This window comes from Barbus barbus (assembly GCF_936440315.1).
Source record: "Barbus barbus genome assembly, chromosome: 47".
Classification (NCBI taxonomy): domain Eukaryota; kingdom Metazoa; phylum Chordata; class Actinopteri; order Cypriniformes; family Cyprinidae; genus Barbus; species Barbus barbus.
This window is the reverse complement of record NC_136725.1, coordinates 20,891,451-20,907,793: the sequence shown is the minus strand read 5'-3', so window position 1 is coordinate 20,907,793 and position 16,343 is coordinate 20,891,451. Positions and strand designations below refer to the sequence as shown.

General features: G+C 37.2%; 3 protein-coding genes across 3 annotated transcripts; 2 read left to right on the top strand and 1 right to left on the bottom strand.

Moving 5' to 3' along the window:
• The first annotated feature begins 1,095 nt into the window (after positions 1-1,095).
• Positions 1,096-4,232, top strand: LOC306865367 (uncharacterized protein). The gene is made up of 3 exons (XM_079409927.1): positions 1,096-1,518; positions 2,442-2,698; positions 3,474-4,232. Exons 1-3 carry the CDS (start codon positions 1,239-1,241, stop codon positions 3,819-3,821), a joined length of 885 nt encoding a protein of 294 aa, XP_079266053.1. The 5' UTR covers positions 1,096-1,238; the 3' UTR covers positions 3,822-4,232.
• Positions 4,233-5,177: 945 nt separating this feature from the next.
• Positions 5,178-7,129, bottom strand: LOC306866201 (histone H2A.Z). The gene is made up of 5 exons (XM_079411292.1): positions 6,913-7,129; positions 6,278-6,355; positions 6,068-6,181; positions 5,822-5,951; positions 5,178-5,744 (listed from the first exon to the last, which is right to left on the bottom strand). The coding sequence occupies exons 1-5, from the start codon at positions 6,913-6,915 to the stop codon at positions 5,683-5,685; spliced, it is 387 nt and encodes a 128-aa protein (XP_079267418.1). The 5' UTR covers positions 6,916-7,129; the 3' UTR covers positions 5,178-5,682.
• Positions 7,130-9,218: 2,089 nt separating this feature from the next.
• LOC306866200 (transcriptional regulator protein Pur-beta) lies at positions 9,219-13,470 on the top strand. Its single transcript, XM_079411291.1, has 2 exons — positions 9,219-11,687; positions 11,871-13,470. The coding sequence occupies exon 1, from the start codon at positions 9,364-9,366 to the stop codon at positions 10,246-10,248; it is 885 nt and encodes a 294-aa protein (XP_079267417.1). The 5' UTR covers positions 9,219-9,363; the 3' UTR covers positions 10,249-11,687; positions 11,871-13,470.
• The last annotated feature ends 2,873 nt before the right edge of the window (positions 13,471-16,343 follow it).

The window sequence follows — 16,343 nt, the reverse complement described above, 5'->3', positions numbered from 1 at the left end:
TTTTTAGTCTAAAGACCCTATGAAAAAAGACCATGAAACATTTATGTTATATTTTCTGTATTGGAATCAGTCAAATCAACTCTGAATGAATAAATCAATAAATAAATAGGAAATGATTTTCTCATTTGAAACCATGAAATGTTTGAGCTTCATTTTGTTGTGTAAAAAGATAAATAAAAAGATTTTTTTTAATTATTTAAATGTCCTTTTGCAAGTTGTTCACATGTCTGTTCTAAAGAGATTATAATAAACGGCTTTTATTATTTTATTCTGCTGAAATAAATAAATGATGAAAAAATTCTCATTTTACTAATGTTTGAGCTTCATTTTGTAGTGCTGGAACAATCAATCAATCAATCAATCAATTAATCAATCAGTAAATCCTTTTCTCGTTTTACACTAAATGTATGAATGAACAAACAAACAAACAAATCATTTTTTCAAGTATAGCTGGTTTACATGACCATTTCTGTTCTTCTGATAAGAGACTTTAATTTTTTTGCATGCATGTGTAAATAAATAAATAAATAAATAAACGAAGGATGTATTTTTTCAGTTTGGTAGTTTTCTATTAGCATTTCTGTTCTAAAGATATTTTATGATAAAATGACTATAAAAAGTAATTTTTTCTGCAAAAAGTTTTAAAGTGGATTTAGCTCTGTGACATTATGCGATGATGCTTTTGCAACATTTTAGTCAAATAAACTATTGAACTTTTGGGATTAGCAAACATTGCTCTCGATTATGAATTCCAAGCCTCTGTTTTAACCTTGAACTTCTTCCATCACACTGTTCCAGCGTGAACATATGAAATCACACACGCACACATGCACACCTCAGAGAGGAGACAGGATCAGAGATGGTTTAGGGAGGGGATTACATCTCCAGACTTGCTGGTGCCAGGAGTTAATGGGTTCACTCAAGGCCGATTGAGACGTCTTCATTACCACACTTGTGAAAACTGAAGGGGTGGAGATCAGGATGTTTCCTTTGATCCAGGGCGAAGTGAATTGTAAATGAGCTGGGATTAGTCCTATAAATACTTGAGCCCCATACTGGAGGTGTTGATCAGTGAACCCAAAGCCATGCTTATCAGAACACAAACACACATGTGACTCACTCAGACACAGGACTTCAGCTGGAAACTCACCCTAAAGAAGAAGATCTGCGCAACTGCTCGGTGTTATACTGGATATCTGTCTTTCTTTACTGGATTTGGACACAGCTGGTTCTCAGAGATGAAGGGGCATTTTTCCATCGAGTGGCTTTCTCAAAGCAGCCAGGCCTCAGCATCCACGCTTCCCTCAAACTCCTGGGTCTCTCCCGGCCGGGACGTCCCGAGCACCTCTGGCACTGCCTCTGAGAGCCTTCCTGGCTTCTACAGCAGATGGAGACCGGAAAACATGGAGGATCAGGAGAAACATATGGAGCCAGCACAGCCGGGAAATAGTTTGTTGTGTACATCTACACAAGATACAGAGTCCAGTGACAACAATATCATCCAGCAACACACTCACGGTAAGAAACTGTTCCAATAATCCATGTTTACATTGTTGAAGAATGATTTAAAGTAAAACAGTGATCTAAAAATACGGTTATTTTATTTTGTTCTTAAGTTAATTATCAGTGAAATAGTATAAATTTTTTAACATCTTATATATATATATATATATATAGATGAAGAGATACCCCCATTGCTATGTAAAGCACTTTGTATGCCTAGAATAGCGTTATATAAATGTAAAGAATTATTATGTATATATATATATGCATATATATGCATTTTTTAAATAATGATTTCATGTAAAATAGTGGTCTAAAATACTTTTTTTCAATTTGTTTAACAGTAAAATAGTATATAAAAAAACATTAACATGGTTAAAAGTGAAGCATAAAATGTTTTGCCAACACAGCAATAAATTACATTTAAATATTTTTAAAATAGAAGGGTTATTTTAAATTTTAAATAATTATTTAATGTGAAATACTCATCTAAAATATTATTGGTGTTTTATATTTATTGATTAAAATAAATAGATTAATAGTAAAAATAGATTCAATTAATAAAAATGAAATTCTTTGACATAATAGTTAAAAGTACTTGTAAAATGCTGATAAATAATAAAATAATTTTAAATACTTATTTGTAGGCTATTAAACAAATTAATTCATTATTAAGTATAAATCCATTTCAAGTAGTTTTATCTTATTTTTAAAAGTAATGCTTACAGCAAATATTTTTAAAAGTAGCCTAATACAAGTTGCATATCTATCCTATTTCACGTTTATGTCATATTATTTTTATTTATTTGTTTATTTTTCAGTTGAGCAATACCCATTTAAATGCAAATTGACAATATATTTCCTCCTTCTCTCTAATGTAGCTGTTGTTTTGTTACCTGACTTCATAATTGAATTGAATTGTCTTTGTTTTCTGATAGCATCAGAGCCAGGCTTCAGCAGCAGCACGGAGGAGGAGGAGACGTCAGGGTACGAGAGCGAGGGCGGCCCCTCTCTCTCACCTGGGGCCCCTAAAGACCCGGCTCCGTCAGTGTCTCCCTCTACCGGCCGCAGACCCCGAACTGCGTTCACCGCTGAGCAGATCAACAGTCTGGAGAGGGCCTTCAAGAGAAACGCTTATCTCGGAGCCCAGGACAAAGCTGAGCTCTGCAAAAGACTGAATCTGTCTGATAAACAGGTATGAGGTCGATTTATTGTATTTATTATTACTATTATTTTAAATGGGTTTAATAATGTACATATATATATATATATATATATATATAAATATATATATATACACATATTTAAACAGACACGGCATATTTAATGGTATTCAATGATTTGTTAATTGCATTTCATATATTGTACTTACGCATGTTTTTAGCCGAGTTTTTTCACATTTGCACAGTTTTGACCCGCAGGCGTCACTAACAAAGCAGTGAATCTTTTTGCAAAGCAATTGATTCAAAGATTCGAATATGTTCGTTTCTCCCATCGCTTTAAATATCAGCTTCAAGATAGTACACTGACTTCTAAGAAGGCGAATGGCTTATCTTTCTTTCCCAAACGTCTGTTCTTGGAGTATGTTTTGCTAGGGATGAAATTTCGTGAAAAGGTCAGAATGCTTAATTCCAGTCCCCGGGGCCCCCTGCTCTGTACATTTTGCACGTCTCTCTTATTTAACACACCTGACTGAGATCATCAGCTCGTTAGGAGAGAAACTTATAAACTGAACTAACAATCTGATGCTCTCAGTCAGGTGTGTTAAATAAGGGAGACATGCACAATGTACAGAGCACGGGGCCCCGGGGACTCGAATTGAAAACCACAACAAATGTGCGAGGACAGCTGTCTACTGTAGGCCTAATTCCACTCTTTTAAGCATAGGGGGCTCCAAAGTTGCCAAAAATAGTGATTTAACTTTTGTTTCTGTATTCAATGTGAATTTATCCCATGTTTCGTTCCATTAGATCAGAAACTGGTTCCAGAACCGACGCATGAAGCTGAAACGGACCGTTCAGGACAGTCTGGCTCACGCCTGCCAGGCCAAGGTGGTCTCACACATGATGCATTACTCCGATCTGCACAGTTTCCATGCCGCTCCGTATCCCAGCTACTATCCGGTGGTCCAAGAGACCCCAGCACCTTACGGCCCGGGGTTTCACTACAGTCCTGCTCCAGCCGGAGGCCTGCCGACCCTGCCTGTGGAGACCCTGTATCAGTACAGCACCCTACAGAGCCTTCCCGTCCATCCCAGCAACCCTTCCATGATGAGCCCATACCAGGCCTATCACTCACAGTACTACAACACACAGTGAGAGGAGAGACCGACAACAAAACATTCATTTCTGCCTGTTAAGCCTAGGCTTTGTTTACATCTTTGCTTTTGTGAATACAGGGTGAAGTGCAATAACAAATGTGATCTTTTTTATCGCTTTGATGAATTATTTAAATATGTTTGTAAATCTTAAGAAAGTTCTATTTCGTTCATGTCTGTGTGTTCAAGAGGAGTGTATAAATAAATCATTTTCTATTTGATTACACCGAAGTGTTAGGTGCTTTATCACTGCTGTAATTAAAATTAATAATTTTATAATGGATTAAATTGATCAAAAATTACAGTAAAGATGCTGTAGATTTCTAAATTATTGCTGTTTATTTGAAACGTCTATTTATCAAACCGTTTTCAACATAAGAAGATAATAGTAATAATAAATATTTCTTAAAGCAACAAATCAGCATATTAAAATGCTTTCTGAAGGATCATGTGACTGGAGTAATGATGCTTAAAATTAAGTTTTGCATTACAGGAATAAATTATATTCAAATAGCCGCAATAATATTTCACATTATTACTATTTTACGGTATTTTTGATCAAATAGATGCAGCTATTTACATTTTCAAAAACATTAAAAAGTCTTACTGACCTCAAACTGTATATGGAGCCAAAACAGATAAACAATACTGTACTTAAGTATCATTTTTGGGGATTTTGTAACAAATATACTTACCTTAACACTTTTAATCTTACCTTTTCAGCACGCTACTATCTGTTGTTATTAAAGAAACATTCAGTTACAGGGTTTCTGCAGGTTTTATGAAGGTAAATTGCTTTTTAAGATCAAGGAAAGGAATAAATTGAAGGGAACACAACGTGCTCTCTAAATCCTCCACTTAATCAAATTACAGAAATAAATAGCTTATGACTCAAATACCTCAGCTCGCAGCCACTTGAATACAGAAATGTATTTTACTGCAACTTCTGATCACATTGCAAACATGTTTCTTAACTGATGCAAAACGACATAAGCCCCGTTTTCTAAGAAACTGATCCAAATGAAGGGAGTTTTTGATAAGAAGCATTAAGCTCAATTATTTTTAATTCCTCAGGAAACAAGACTTCATATTTAAAGTAAATGTATTTAGTTTTAAAGATAGGCTACACACAGACAAAAAAAATCTGAGCATCGTTTTAATTTATGGAAGGGCAAATAAACCCATTTGGCCACAGCTCTTTTGATAAATGTTCAGTTAATTATTAGCTATAATCAAATGTAAAACAACTATAAAAATCAGCCGCTGATAAAGCTAATGTAGAAAAAAAAAATTGCTTTAATACTTTCTCCCAAGTGTTTATAACTACATATTTTGACTAATATCTTGACACATCTTCAAGTATAATTTCTTTTAACGCTTGTTTATTTCAGTAGATATATACAATGGCAGTGTAGCTAAGAAAATGTTTATATACACATTTTATTCACATGTCTTATGGCTGATCCAAGAATTAATTTCAATAGATTTCCTGCAGCATTTAGCAGAGCATAAAGTTAATACGAAGGGTTTCAAAGCAAATGAAAGTCACAAAAAGGCAAAAACACTTAGAAAAAAAAACTTTTAATGTATAAAACAGATTTTAAAAAGCCAATAATTAAATCAAAACCTCACATAACCTATTCCTTAACCCAACTAAACACAAAAACCATGATTTCATTTCTTTACCCAACACGTAACACCCCCCTCCCCCATTAATTACCATGAATACAGTACATCAAACTCTAAACATTGCCATGTTAAACTACGCTATAACCAAACAAATGGGGAAACATAAAAGCAACTGCTCTCTCAATGCTGACTGCCGTTTTCTATACAAAGACAGAAGCGAACATCAATGCATCTTATACAGTTTTCTGCTGGCCCTTCTTTCCAATCAGTGACTTGTGGATGTGTGGGATCACACCTGTAGGGAAAGACACAAAGAAATGCCATTAAAACAACATCAGCCCTAAAAAGCAGCATATTTAATGCAATACACACCTCCGCCAGCAATAGTAGCTTTGATAAGCGAGTCCAACTCCTCATCACCACGGATGGCCAACTGTAAATGCCTTGGAGTAATACGCTTCACCTTCAGATCCTTGGAGGCATTACCAGCCAACTCCAAAACCTGCGAATAAGAGGAGCATTTGCTTTACAGATGATTCACGGTAAGACAAATCCCAGCCAGCCACTGTGACATCCAACAGGCTTGTTTAACAAACCGTGCCAAAATAAAATCATGACCTCAGCGGTCAGGTACTCCAAGATAGCGGCGCTGTACACCGCTGCTGTAGCTCCGACACGACCATGGCTGGTGGTTCTGGTCTTCAGGTGCCTGTGGATACGACCTACAGGGAACTGAAACATAAAAACCAATCAAACACTCAATAGGACTGGGTTACAGGCAACAGCAGGTCATTTCTTCTCATCTGGAAGACCCAGAGGGATATGTACCTGCAGACCAGCTCTTTGTGATCTGGAGACTGCTTTCGTCTTGGCTTTTCCACTGTCCTTTCCAGCTTTTCCTCCAGCCTGCAGAAGCACAAGAATAAGGCTTATTATTTAAGTCTCATTGAAGGGCAGGGAAAAAAGGAAATAGCAGTGGAACAAGGTTTACTCTTAGTTAATTTCAAAGAAATATCGGTCCTATTTTTTAAATTAACGTTACACCTTTGTTTTTTTATTTTTGTAAAAAATTGAATAATTACGCAATTAAAAAAAACGCCCAAAAATGACTTAGTATTTAAACTAAAGTACAAACAAACCAAAGTAAATTCTAAATTTAGCTATTTTTTGTTATTTTCCAGCGTGTCCAAACAACAAGCAAATTGCTTCGATGAGTTTGGCTCTTAATTCCTATTATCGCCATAATCACAGCAATCCTATTAAATACACGCATGCATTTTCAGGCTATTTGATTCGTTTTGCTAAATAATGCACCAAATTCACTTTAATCCACAAACACCGCGAGCTTATTAAAAGCCACCACGTGCACGGAATTAATGCACGGTACCGTTACAATTTACACAAAACATAGCCATCCGAGCTAGGCTTTATTTGAGAAATTAGACAATTAAAAACTTGCTTACCATATCTTCAGACGAGCTTCTTCTCTTTTCGCACGAAACGGAGGGAAAACACAATGATGCCCGCTTCAGCGTCTAGCGCGGTACGTTCCAGCGTTTTAACCAATGAGCGAGCTGCGTCTTGGTTTGAAACGTCGGTTTCGTCCAATCACAGAGCTTCTCTGTATGTGCGTGGACTTTTTTAGTTCTCTTTTTTTTCTTTCGGACCACCAGCGCGCTGGTCTTGTGCGCATGCGTGCCGCAGTCATCATTCATTACAAAAAAATGAAGTATTATTTTTTATTGTGATGCGAGTGGGAATGTTTCGATCACAATAAAATCGATAGAATAATGTTATAGTGTATTCTGATGTTAATGCATAAATCAAATGTGTCACTGAGCACGTCTCTTTCTGTTCAGCTTCCTCTTTTCAACACCTTTAAAACTAAAAGTGTTTTTGTGGGTCCCTTTCATTTCGCATGCTTATCTCTGTTGATGAATTTGAGATTACTTTATCTTAAAACAGCTACATAAACAGGATTTTGAACTAAACTGAGCATGCACAATTTTAATTTATTTTTTTTAATTCCTGCATTTAATGTGTATATCTCCTCTTCTTCATCAAGTCATCTTTCCCTCACAGGATGGTGTGTTTTATATTTTGGGGATTTGTTTGTCTTAAAAACTGATAAATGCTCAAAAGTGAGTTTATTTCACCTGGCCACCTTATAAATAATAATTTGACTCCTTAACTATATTACCCTTTTGGCTTCTGAAGATTGACCTGTAAATGAATGAATAAAGATAATAATAGTGCAAAGAATTAAAACCTGATTACCATATGATTAAATAATTCCTCAATTAAAATATGACTGTTGTTATGAATATACCACCCAAAAGCAACAATATCCAAACTAATTGGCTTAATTCTGTAGCTGTATCAGGTTAAAAGTAGCTCATTTTGGCAAATGTTTCCTATTTTCTCTGTTTTTTGGCCAGTCTGTGAGATTTTACTAGGCTGCCGGCAGGTTAGATTTGAGGCTATACTCTCTTATTTAGTAGGCTATCTTTTTATTTTGGGCTGAAGTACTACCTATTTATTTACCCTTTGAAAAATTGTTGATAATAATTAAAAAAATAATAAATAAAGCAATGAACATGTTAATCTTGGAGTAATAAAGTGTTGGTTGTGCTGGTCTTTATATCTGGGCTATCTCTCTTTTCTTTATATTTGTTGACAGTGGAGAGCGTAATAGTCCACATTTATTGTTTTCCGTCTTGATTTATTATTATTTCACAGTGTGGTGCACTTACAGTAGACTAGCTGTATATTAATAAACTTATTTCATTGAAATAAAGGGATTCAGTCATAAATTCAGAGATACACATAAGTAAACAGTTTCTGCATTGTTTTGTGTTTGAATTATGATGCCTATCAATTTTTATTTATATGATTTTTTTTTAATTATGTATATTAATTTATATGTTTAAATTAAGGTTTCCCAAAAATAGTTAACAAGTAGACTATGCATTCTTTGGATTTGTTCTTTTTTCTTTTTTATTAGAAATTGTCTGAGTCTGTATGAAACATAAAAGACATTTCCCAGAAGGGTGGAGAAATTTGTAGGATTTTGATAAATTTTTTTTGATAAAATATAAAAATCTGCTGTATATTTCACTACCTAAACTTTTCACTTTATAAAATATAATTTGTAATTTGATATTAGCGTTTTATCAGACCATTGGACTGCATTTATTAAGATTCAAGAGTAGTTTTGCAGTGACTTTGGTACACAGATGTGCAAACAAAAGCAGTGAACATGAGGTTTTATGTAGCTTGGGGAAGATAGGCTAAAATAAAACACGCATAAATGTGTGCATATAAATGTGCAATATATTTGATATTGTTTTGATATTAACATCAAATGCACGTCGCATTTGTATCTGTTTTATTTTCTGTTACTTTTATTGCATAATTGCACTGGCAATACAAAACAATCAAGTAGCCTACTTTGATATATAAATGATTATTTTTCTATTTATTTTTCTATTTTTGTTTGTTTATGTTTACATACGTGTATTTGTATTCTCATTTTATTTTTTATTGTCTCTTGTGTTGTTATTGTCAAATTCCTCCTATGCGCAAGCATGGCAATAAAGCTCTTTCTGACTTCTGTTTTTATTTTATTTTTTAATGATAATGTTTTTTAGTTCTCCTTCAAAGCCTGAGCTGAGCTCCAGAAGGACAGGAAATGCCTGCACAGGAGGAGGAAACGTCTCTAACCAATGAAGCCAGAGCGCACCTCCCTCGCGCTCCGAATGACAAGCGCGCAGACCTATTGGTGACCCTGCGAGAGCGCCTCGCCTGTTATTGGCAGATGTGAAGCCAATGCTGCGGCGCTGAGAGCCGTTCAGGCTGGAGCAGGGCAGAGAGGAGCGTTTGTCTGAGGGAGAGGTTGGCTGGAGGTGCTGAAGATGGCGGATGGAGACAGCGGGAGCGAGCGCGGGGGCCTCCAGCACTTCCAGCGGGAGCAGGAGACCCAGGAGCTGGCGTCCAAGCGCCTGGACATCCAGAACAAGCGCTTCTACCTGGATGTCAAGCAGAACGCGAAGGGCCGCTTCATTAAGATAGCGGAGGTGGGCGCCGGGGGCTCCAAGAGCCGCCTGACTCTTTCCATGTCCGTGGCGGCCGAGTTCCGCGACTACCTCGGGGATTTCATCGAGCATTACGCCCAGCTGGGGCCGAGCAGCCCGGAGCAGATCGCGCAGTCGTCCGCCGGCGATGACGGAGGCCCGCGGCGGGCGCTGAAGAGCGAGTTCTTGGTACGCGAGAACCGCAAATACTACCTCGACCTGAAGGAGAACCAGCGCGGGAGGTTCCTGCGCATCCGCCAGACCGTCAACCGAGGTCCCGGCTTCAGTGTCGGCGGAGGAGGGGCCGGTCCCGGCGGCGGCGTGCAGACCGGCCAAACCATCGCGCTGCCGGCGCAGGGCTTGATCGAGTTCCGAGACGCGCTCGCCAAGCTCATCGACGACTACGGCGGGGAGGACGAGGAGCTTAGCGGGGGGCCCGGGGCCGCGGGTGGCTACGGCGAGCTCCCTGAGGGCACCTCCATCATGGTGGACTCCAAGAGGTTCTTCTTCGACGTGGGCTCCAACAAGTACGGCGTGTTCCTGAGGGTCAGCGAGGTCAAGCCCAGTTACAGGAACTCCATCACCATCCCCTTCAAGGCCTGGGGGAAGTTCGGAGGAGCCTTCTGCCGCTACGCCGAGGAGATGAAGGAGATCCAGGAGAGACACCGGGATAAGATGTACGAGAGGAGAGAGGAGTCCGAGGGCGAGGATGTGGACGACGACTAACCCCAGGAGATGTGTGAAACAAGAAGTGCATGAACTGAACTCAAATAGCCTACTAAAATATTCATCGGACAGAAAAAAAGATCTGTGAAGTTTCTGTGTGGTGAGGGTTTTTTGGGGGGGGGGGGGGTCGTCTAAGTTTGAAGCCATGGGGCGAAGGATGTCTCGTGGGGTTTGATTTATTCCTGATGCTGCCCTGTCCTGTGAAACCAGCAAGTTTAATTGTCTTAGCTCACAATTAAACCTTTGTTACATCAAACGCTAAGGCTGCTGAATTTCAAAAGCGGCACGTATGATAAAACCAGGCTATAAGGGTGCAAACATGTTTTTAGAGGGGAGAAGTTTAGTATATACAGTATATATATATAGCGTCACTGGTCTTCATGGTGTGTTTCCTACCAAGGCAGCATGGGACTTTCTAAACGTATATCAGAAGTTTCATTCCCAGATAATTTTTTCCCTTTTATAGACAGATGTTCACTAAATTAGTATTTTAGTTTTTTTTGTTCTCGCATCAACATGACTTTTATGGTTTGGCCAATTTGATTGAGCATAGAAATGTTTTAAATTCAGATTTGGAGCATTTTGACCCCCTGGTTTTGAGTTTGTGTGTCTCGTCAGTTCGTGGCGAGACATTTTAAAGTCATAATCTGACTTTATTACAGGCATTATTGCTGAAAATGGTTGCTTTGTGCACATCCTTCCACCGGTGCTATAAATTGACGGTGATTCATTTTGGTTTTGGGGTCAACATACAAAAAAGCTTTGTCTTTTTCAGACTTGGGTCCAAGTCCCCTCTGAATATTTAAGGACAGATTGCTTAAAGTCAATACACACGTGCTATTAGTTAATATAAAGGACAGAGCTACGTTTTTTTTTTAATGTGAGATTGTTCTTTATCAGAGAATACGAAAACAAACCAGCATATTTTTGAATACACAAAGTAAAAATTCTAAATAAACTACAGAATTATTAAAGCTCGAGAAGCTAATTTTGTAAAAAAGAGAAATAAGCTGGAATTGTAAGACTGTCCAGTGTATTTGTTTTGTGGAAGACTAGATTAGCCCTGCGAAACGTTTTCTTTCTACGCGATTAATATCAAACATCTTTCCGGTGGTCTTGTGCGTCCATTTCTGTGCATGCCCGTCCCGCGTTTGCCTTTTTATTTAATTTATTGCTTTCTCTTGCATAGTATCTGCAGCTATATTAATGCGAGATTCTTTTACCAAAAATATGATAAAAGTAACCAAGTAGACCAGTGGGTTATGATGGAGAAAGATTGTTAACGATGTTACACACATTTCATCCATGCACTTTAGCAAAAACACAAAATGCGATATGCTTGCATCCACGGCGAAGATTTGAACAACCTTTTTTATTATTATTATTATTGTTTGGGAGCAACAGTGTTCTGTGCTGATTTGTAAATCCTCCTTTAACCTGTTTCGTGTTAAATGGCAGCTGTTGAAGTCGTGTGTACTGCTGTGATCCTTCCTAAAACGCAAGACGGACGAATTGCATCCCATGTTATGAAATATTTTCACACACTCTTATCTGCTGGCCGCAGAATTGTTAACGGATGCCAATCTCTGCCCTCGTTCTCTGTACTTCCACGATTGCAGCAGCTGTTTCTCCTCAACAGCGCGCTGACTTAGCAGGCCGGCTATTTTAATGCGAGAAGCATGAACAGGGTGAGGATTCCTGCCCTGGCGGCCGTTTGCTCTGTAGTGCGGCAAGGCACAAGGGCCCGATTGTTGAGTCGTTTGCACGCCACTGCAAATGTTATTACATCAGCAGACTGCATTCGCTGCACGTGATAGTGGAGAAAAACCTGTCGTTTGACGTCGCAACATACTGCATCGAGTGTTTTCTGTGTAACCTTAAAAAACAGGCCCCGATTGGCAGCCAAGCCTAAACGGCAATAGAAAGCGTGACACAGCAGCTGTTGGCAGGACATTCTTGCGTCCCCCCCTGCCCCCCTCCTCAGCTGCTGTTCGGGTTGCTCCGCTAAACTGAGCATTTGTAGACGGGAGGCACCATTCGGGACTCGAGGGGGGCTGAGTTGGCTTTACAACACGACTCGCTGCTCGCTTTAGGAAGGAGATTTGCCATGTTTTTAGCACTTTGTGGTTACGCTATGTCTAAATCAGCAGCGTTTGAGCATTCATTTTAATTGTATGACCCATCATAGTGAAGTGAATGTGTCACGTGGAAAAACTGAGACTAATTGTTTCAACAAAAAGCCATTTGAAAACATTTTTTCTTCACTTTGAGGGACATTGCTGCATTAAAACCCTCTAGGCTGCTAAACTTCAAAGTGAGTTGAATATCGCAGCACTTTTTTAATTCGTTTAAAATATCGGGCACAAATCTCTTGCAGAACACCAGAAATGGACTTTCTTTCGACTGAACTTGGCTGTTTTTATTTCAGATGTATTATATATAAATATATATGTGAGAATATGTGCTGTAAAAGTTTGTGTTTTGTTTCCGCCTTATTGTCACTAAACAAAAAAAAAGAAAAAAAGGGACAGGAAGCAATACTCATCCAGAGGGATGGGATTATGAGTTCATTTCCTGTCAGGCTCTTCGCCGACTCTCACAGTTGGCCGATTTGTCTTCCTGTTTCCTGAGGTTGGGATTTGTGCAAAGTTGTGTGGGGTGTCCGCATACGTTTCGAACAATACCTCTGTACCACTGTACGAAAGATTGGAAAACTTCTGAAAGAATGTTCTGTTATTCCAGGTGACTCACCCGAGCTCTTAACAGCATCCACGTGTCAACTACATTTTCCTGATCATACGCACAAGAGCAGCAATTCATAGAACAATCTTTATCGAAAGGTAGCTATTTTTCCAATATCTCATGTGTTCAGCAGAGATTTTAACATCGGAATGCCCTCGTCTGGTCTAAACTCAGGTTCTTGGCATTCTCCGTTTATATACTTGCTCGATTCATTTTCTATCTGTTACTTGATACTGGTTACGGAGCGAGTTCATGGCTACTGCAGGACACTGTCAAGAGCTCAGGTCTTAGATACTCAAAGTATCTCCACCCATCCCATCAAGCCCCGCCCCCCACACTAGACTGCCTCTATCAGAACGGGCAGCCTTCCATTTTTCCCATGGCTAAACCTTTTTTTCTTTCGGAGATTTACAAGTCTATATTTAGAAAATGCTATGTATGTTTGTAACAGAATAAAGGAAATTATAAGTGATGGAAAGCAAACTACTGGACTGGCGTTGTTTTGTTCATGTGCATGGTGTTCACCAGCTGAAGTGTTATTTTTGTAGTATTTACAGTTTTTATTCATATTTTCAAGTAGCTTTTATTTTGATATATATATATATATATATATATATATATATATATATATATATATATATATATATATATGTAGTAATTTTGTTATTAAATTTTTTATTTTTTTTTGTTAAATATTACAATTTAGGTTTAATTTATTTTAGTTTGTATTTATTTTGTAATTGTTTTTAAATATTACTCAAGTTTATTTTTATTTATTTATTTATTTTAGTGTTGCCCAGGCAACATTTGTCATTTTTGTTTCATTTTGGTGTTACATCTAATATCTATATTTTATTTAAATCAAGAATATCTGGTTAACAGTAATAACCCTATAGTCAACATAATAATCAAAACTATTTATTTTCTTAAAGTAAACTATAAAACCATTTGTCTTCTAATGAGAATCTTTAATCAAAATGTAATGGCTTTTATTTCGGAGTCCCGCCTCTGAAATGACTGTCCTTTTTGGATGACTTCATGAATCCCTATTATTTTTCAGCTGCTCTGCTCCAATCATCTCCATTCTGGTATGTGAGGCCCACTTTTCATGATTCACTCAGCTGCTGATGGTTAAAATCTGGTTGAATTCTGAAATGGATTATATATAAGGGAGTAAAATACACTTTAATCTAAAATCAAACCTTTTTCCTTTCTTGGTACAAGTTTGTGCTTATAGGCAATTCATGTCTTTTTTTTAATTAAAGACAAAAGCTTTACTTCTGAAATAACATTCCTTGATTCCACACAGACTTTGGGTGAATATTAACAGATTAATATTAACTATAACTGTTTAGTCATTGTTTTCAGCAAGTGTTTGTCTAAAATCTTGCCAATAGTTAATGCAGTAATTCATTGCAATTTAATGTCAGCTAATGTGAAAATAAAAGTTAGTTACTGCAATAAAAGCAAATAACTGTAGATTTTGGGTTACATTCTTGTTTTGAAGGTGAAAGACCTTCAGCCACTAAAGCCATTCCACTCTACATTATTTATTTTTAGTGAAATATCTTTTTTTATTGTTAATATGTCGCGTAATATACTATTCAAACATTTGGTAAGTCTCTTCTCAAAAAATACAGCAAAAACAGTAATATTGTGGAATATTATTACCATTTAAAATAATTGCTTTCTATTTTAATAGATTTTAAAATGTAATTTATTCCTGTGATGCAAAGCTGAATTTTCAGCATCATTACTCCAGTCTTCAGTGTCACATGATCCTTTAGAAATCATGCTAATATGCTGATTTGATGCTGGAGAAATATTTCTTATTATTATCAGTGTTGAAAACAGTTGTGCTGCTTCATATTATGCGGAAACTGATGCATTTTTGTTCAGGATTTTTCAAAAGAATAGCATCTAAATGAAACCGATATCTTCTGTAACACTGTCATATTCTCACTTTTGCTCAATTTAAATATCCTTGCTGAATAAAAGTATCCAATATAAAAAACATCTTACTAACCCCAAACTTTTGAACATTAAGTAAAAGTAAAACTTTAGTGTGTGACTTGCGTAACCTAAAAAGTGAGTCAGTGCATGGTAAGGCATGTTGTAACGGTGACGCAAAAATTGCAGTGTGACAATATGTAATTTACCTACATTGCAGCATCTCCAGCCGCACAGATGCCTGTTGGCCCATACACTGGCGTGACAGTCATTCTCACGGGAGCCCACGGGAATGTAAGTCACCCTCTATAAAGACTACAGGGGATGCCAGGTACGAATACGCTCCGGATCCTGGCTGACACTTAGAAAGTGACCCCGCCGCACCCGTGGAATTAGACAGACAGGGTGGCACTGCAGACCGGGACGCAATGCCACGCTGAGGTCTCTGCCAGATCAGGCCCGGATTATTTGAGCTCCTGCTGTGATCACACGAGCATTCATTGGTCACGAAGAGTCGGCCCTGTCTCTAAGCATTAAATCTGGACCAAATTTAGACACGCAACTGGACGGTCCGTCATTATCCTGATTTAGGTCAGGGTGGGTGGGGTCATATGACGACATGAGAGCAAAAAGCCATAATACTCAAATGTTCAGGTTTAGGTTTTTCTCTGAATGAATAAAATGCAAATATGTCTTGTTGGTAAGACTATGGTGGTGCGTAATTTTTTTCTAAGTTAAACTACTTTGTCCTGTTCAAGATTAATAATGCTTTTGCTTTTGAGTTATGATTGCGTTTATGATTCAAATGCAGTTATTCATTTAACAGACACGTTTATCCAAGTTAATTTGATGGTGCAGTTCACAGGAAAACAAGCAGAACAAACTTTAGGTGAATTAATTATGAGTTTATTATTAAGTGTTATTTTAGTGTCATTGATATACGATTTATTTTTTCATTTTTTTATTTAATTTGATATCTTCTGTTATTAGCTTATGTCTATACAGTATTTTATTAAGTTTTAGTTGTTGGATTCTTTCGTTTTAGTTACTTTAGAAATGTAAGAAATGTTGCCTAGGCAACTAGCTGAAATATAATTATTTCAATAAATGTTTATTTTATTTCAAGTAAATGTAATAATTTAAAGTTTATTTAAAGAAATTATTCGTTTTATTTGTTTATTTTTTTATTTTTAGTTAATGATGGCAACTAAAATAAACGAGTTTTTTGTTCATACACTGAAAAAATGCTACTAAATTTTTTTAAGGTAAGTGATTGCAATCAATTTATTTTAGCTACATTTAAATAAACAAATTTTGTTGGTTAGTCAACTAAATTTGTTTATTTAAATGTAGCTAAAATAAACAGATTGCAACCACTTACCTTAAAAATAATTTGTAAATTC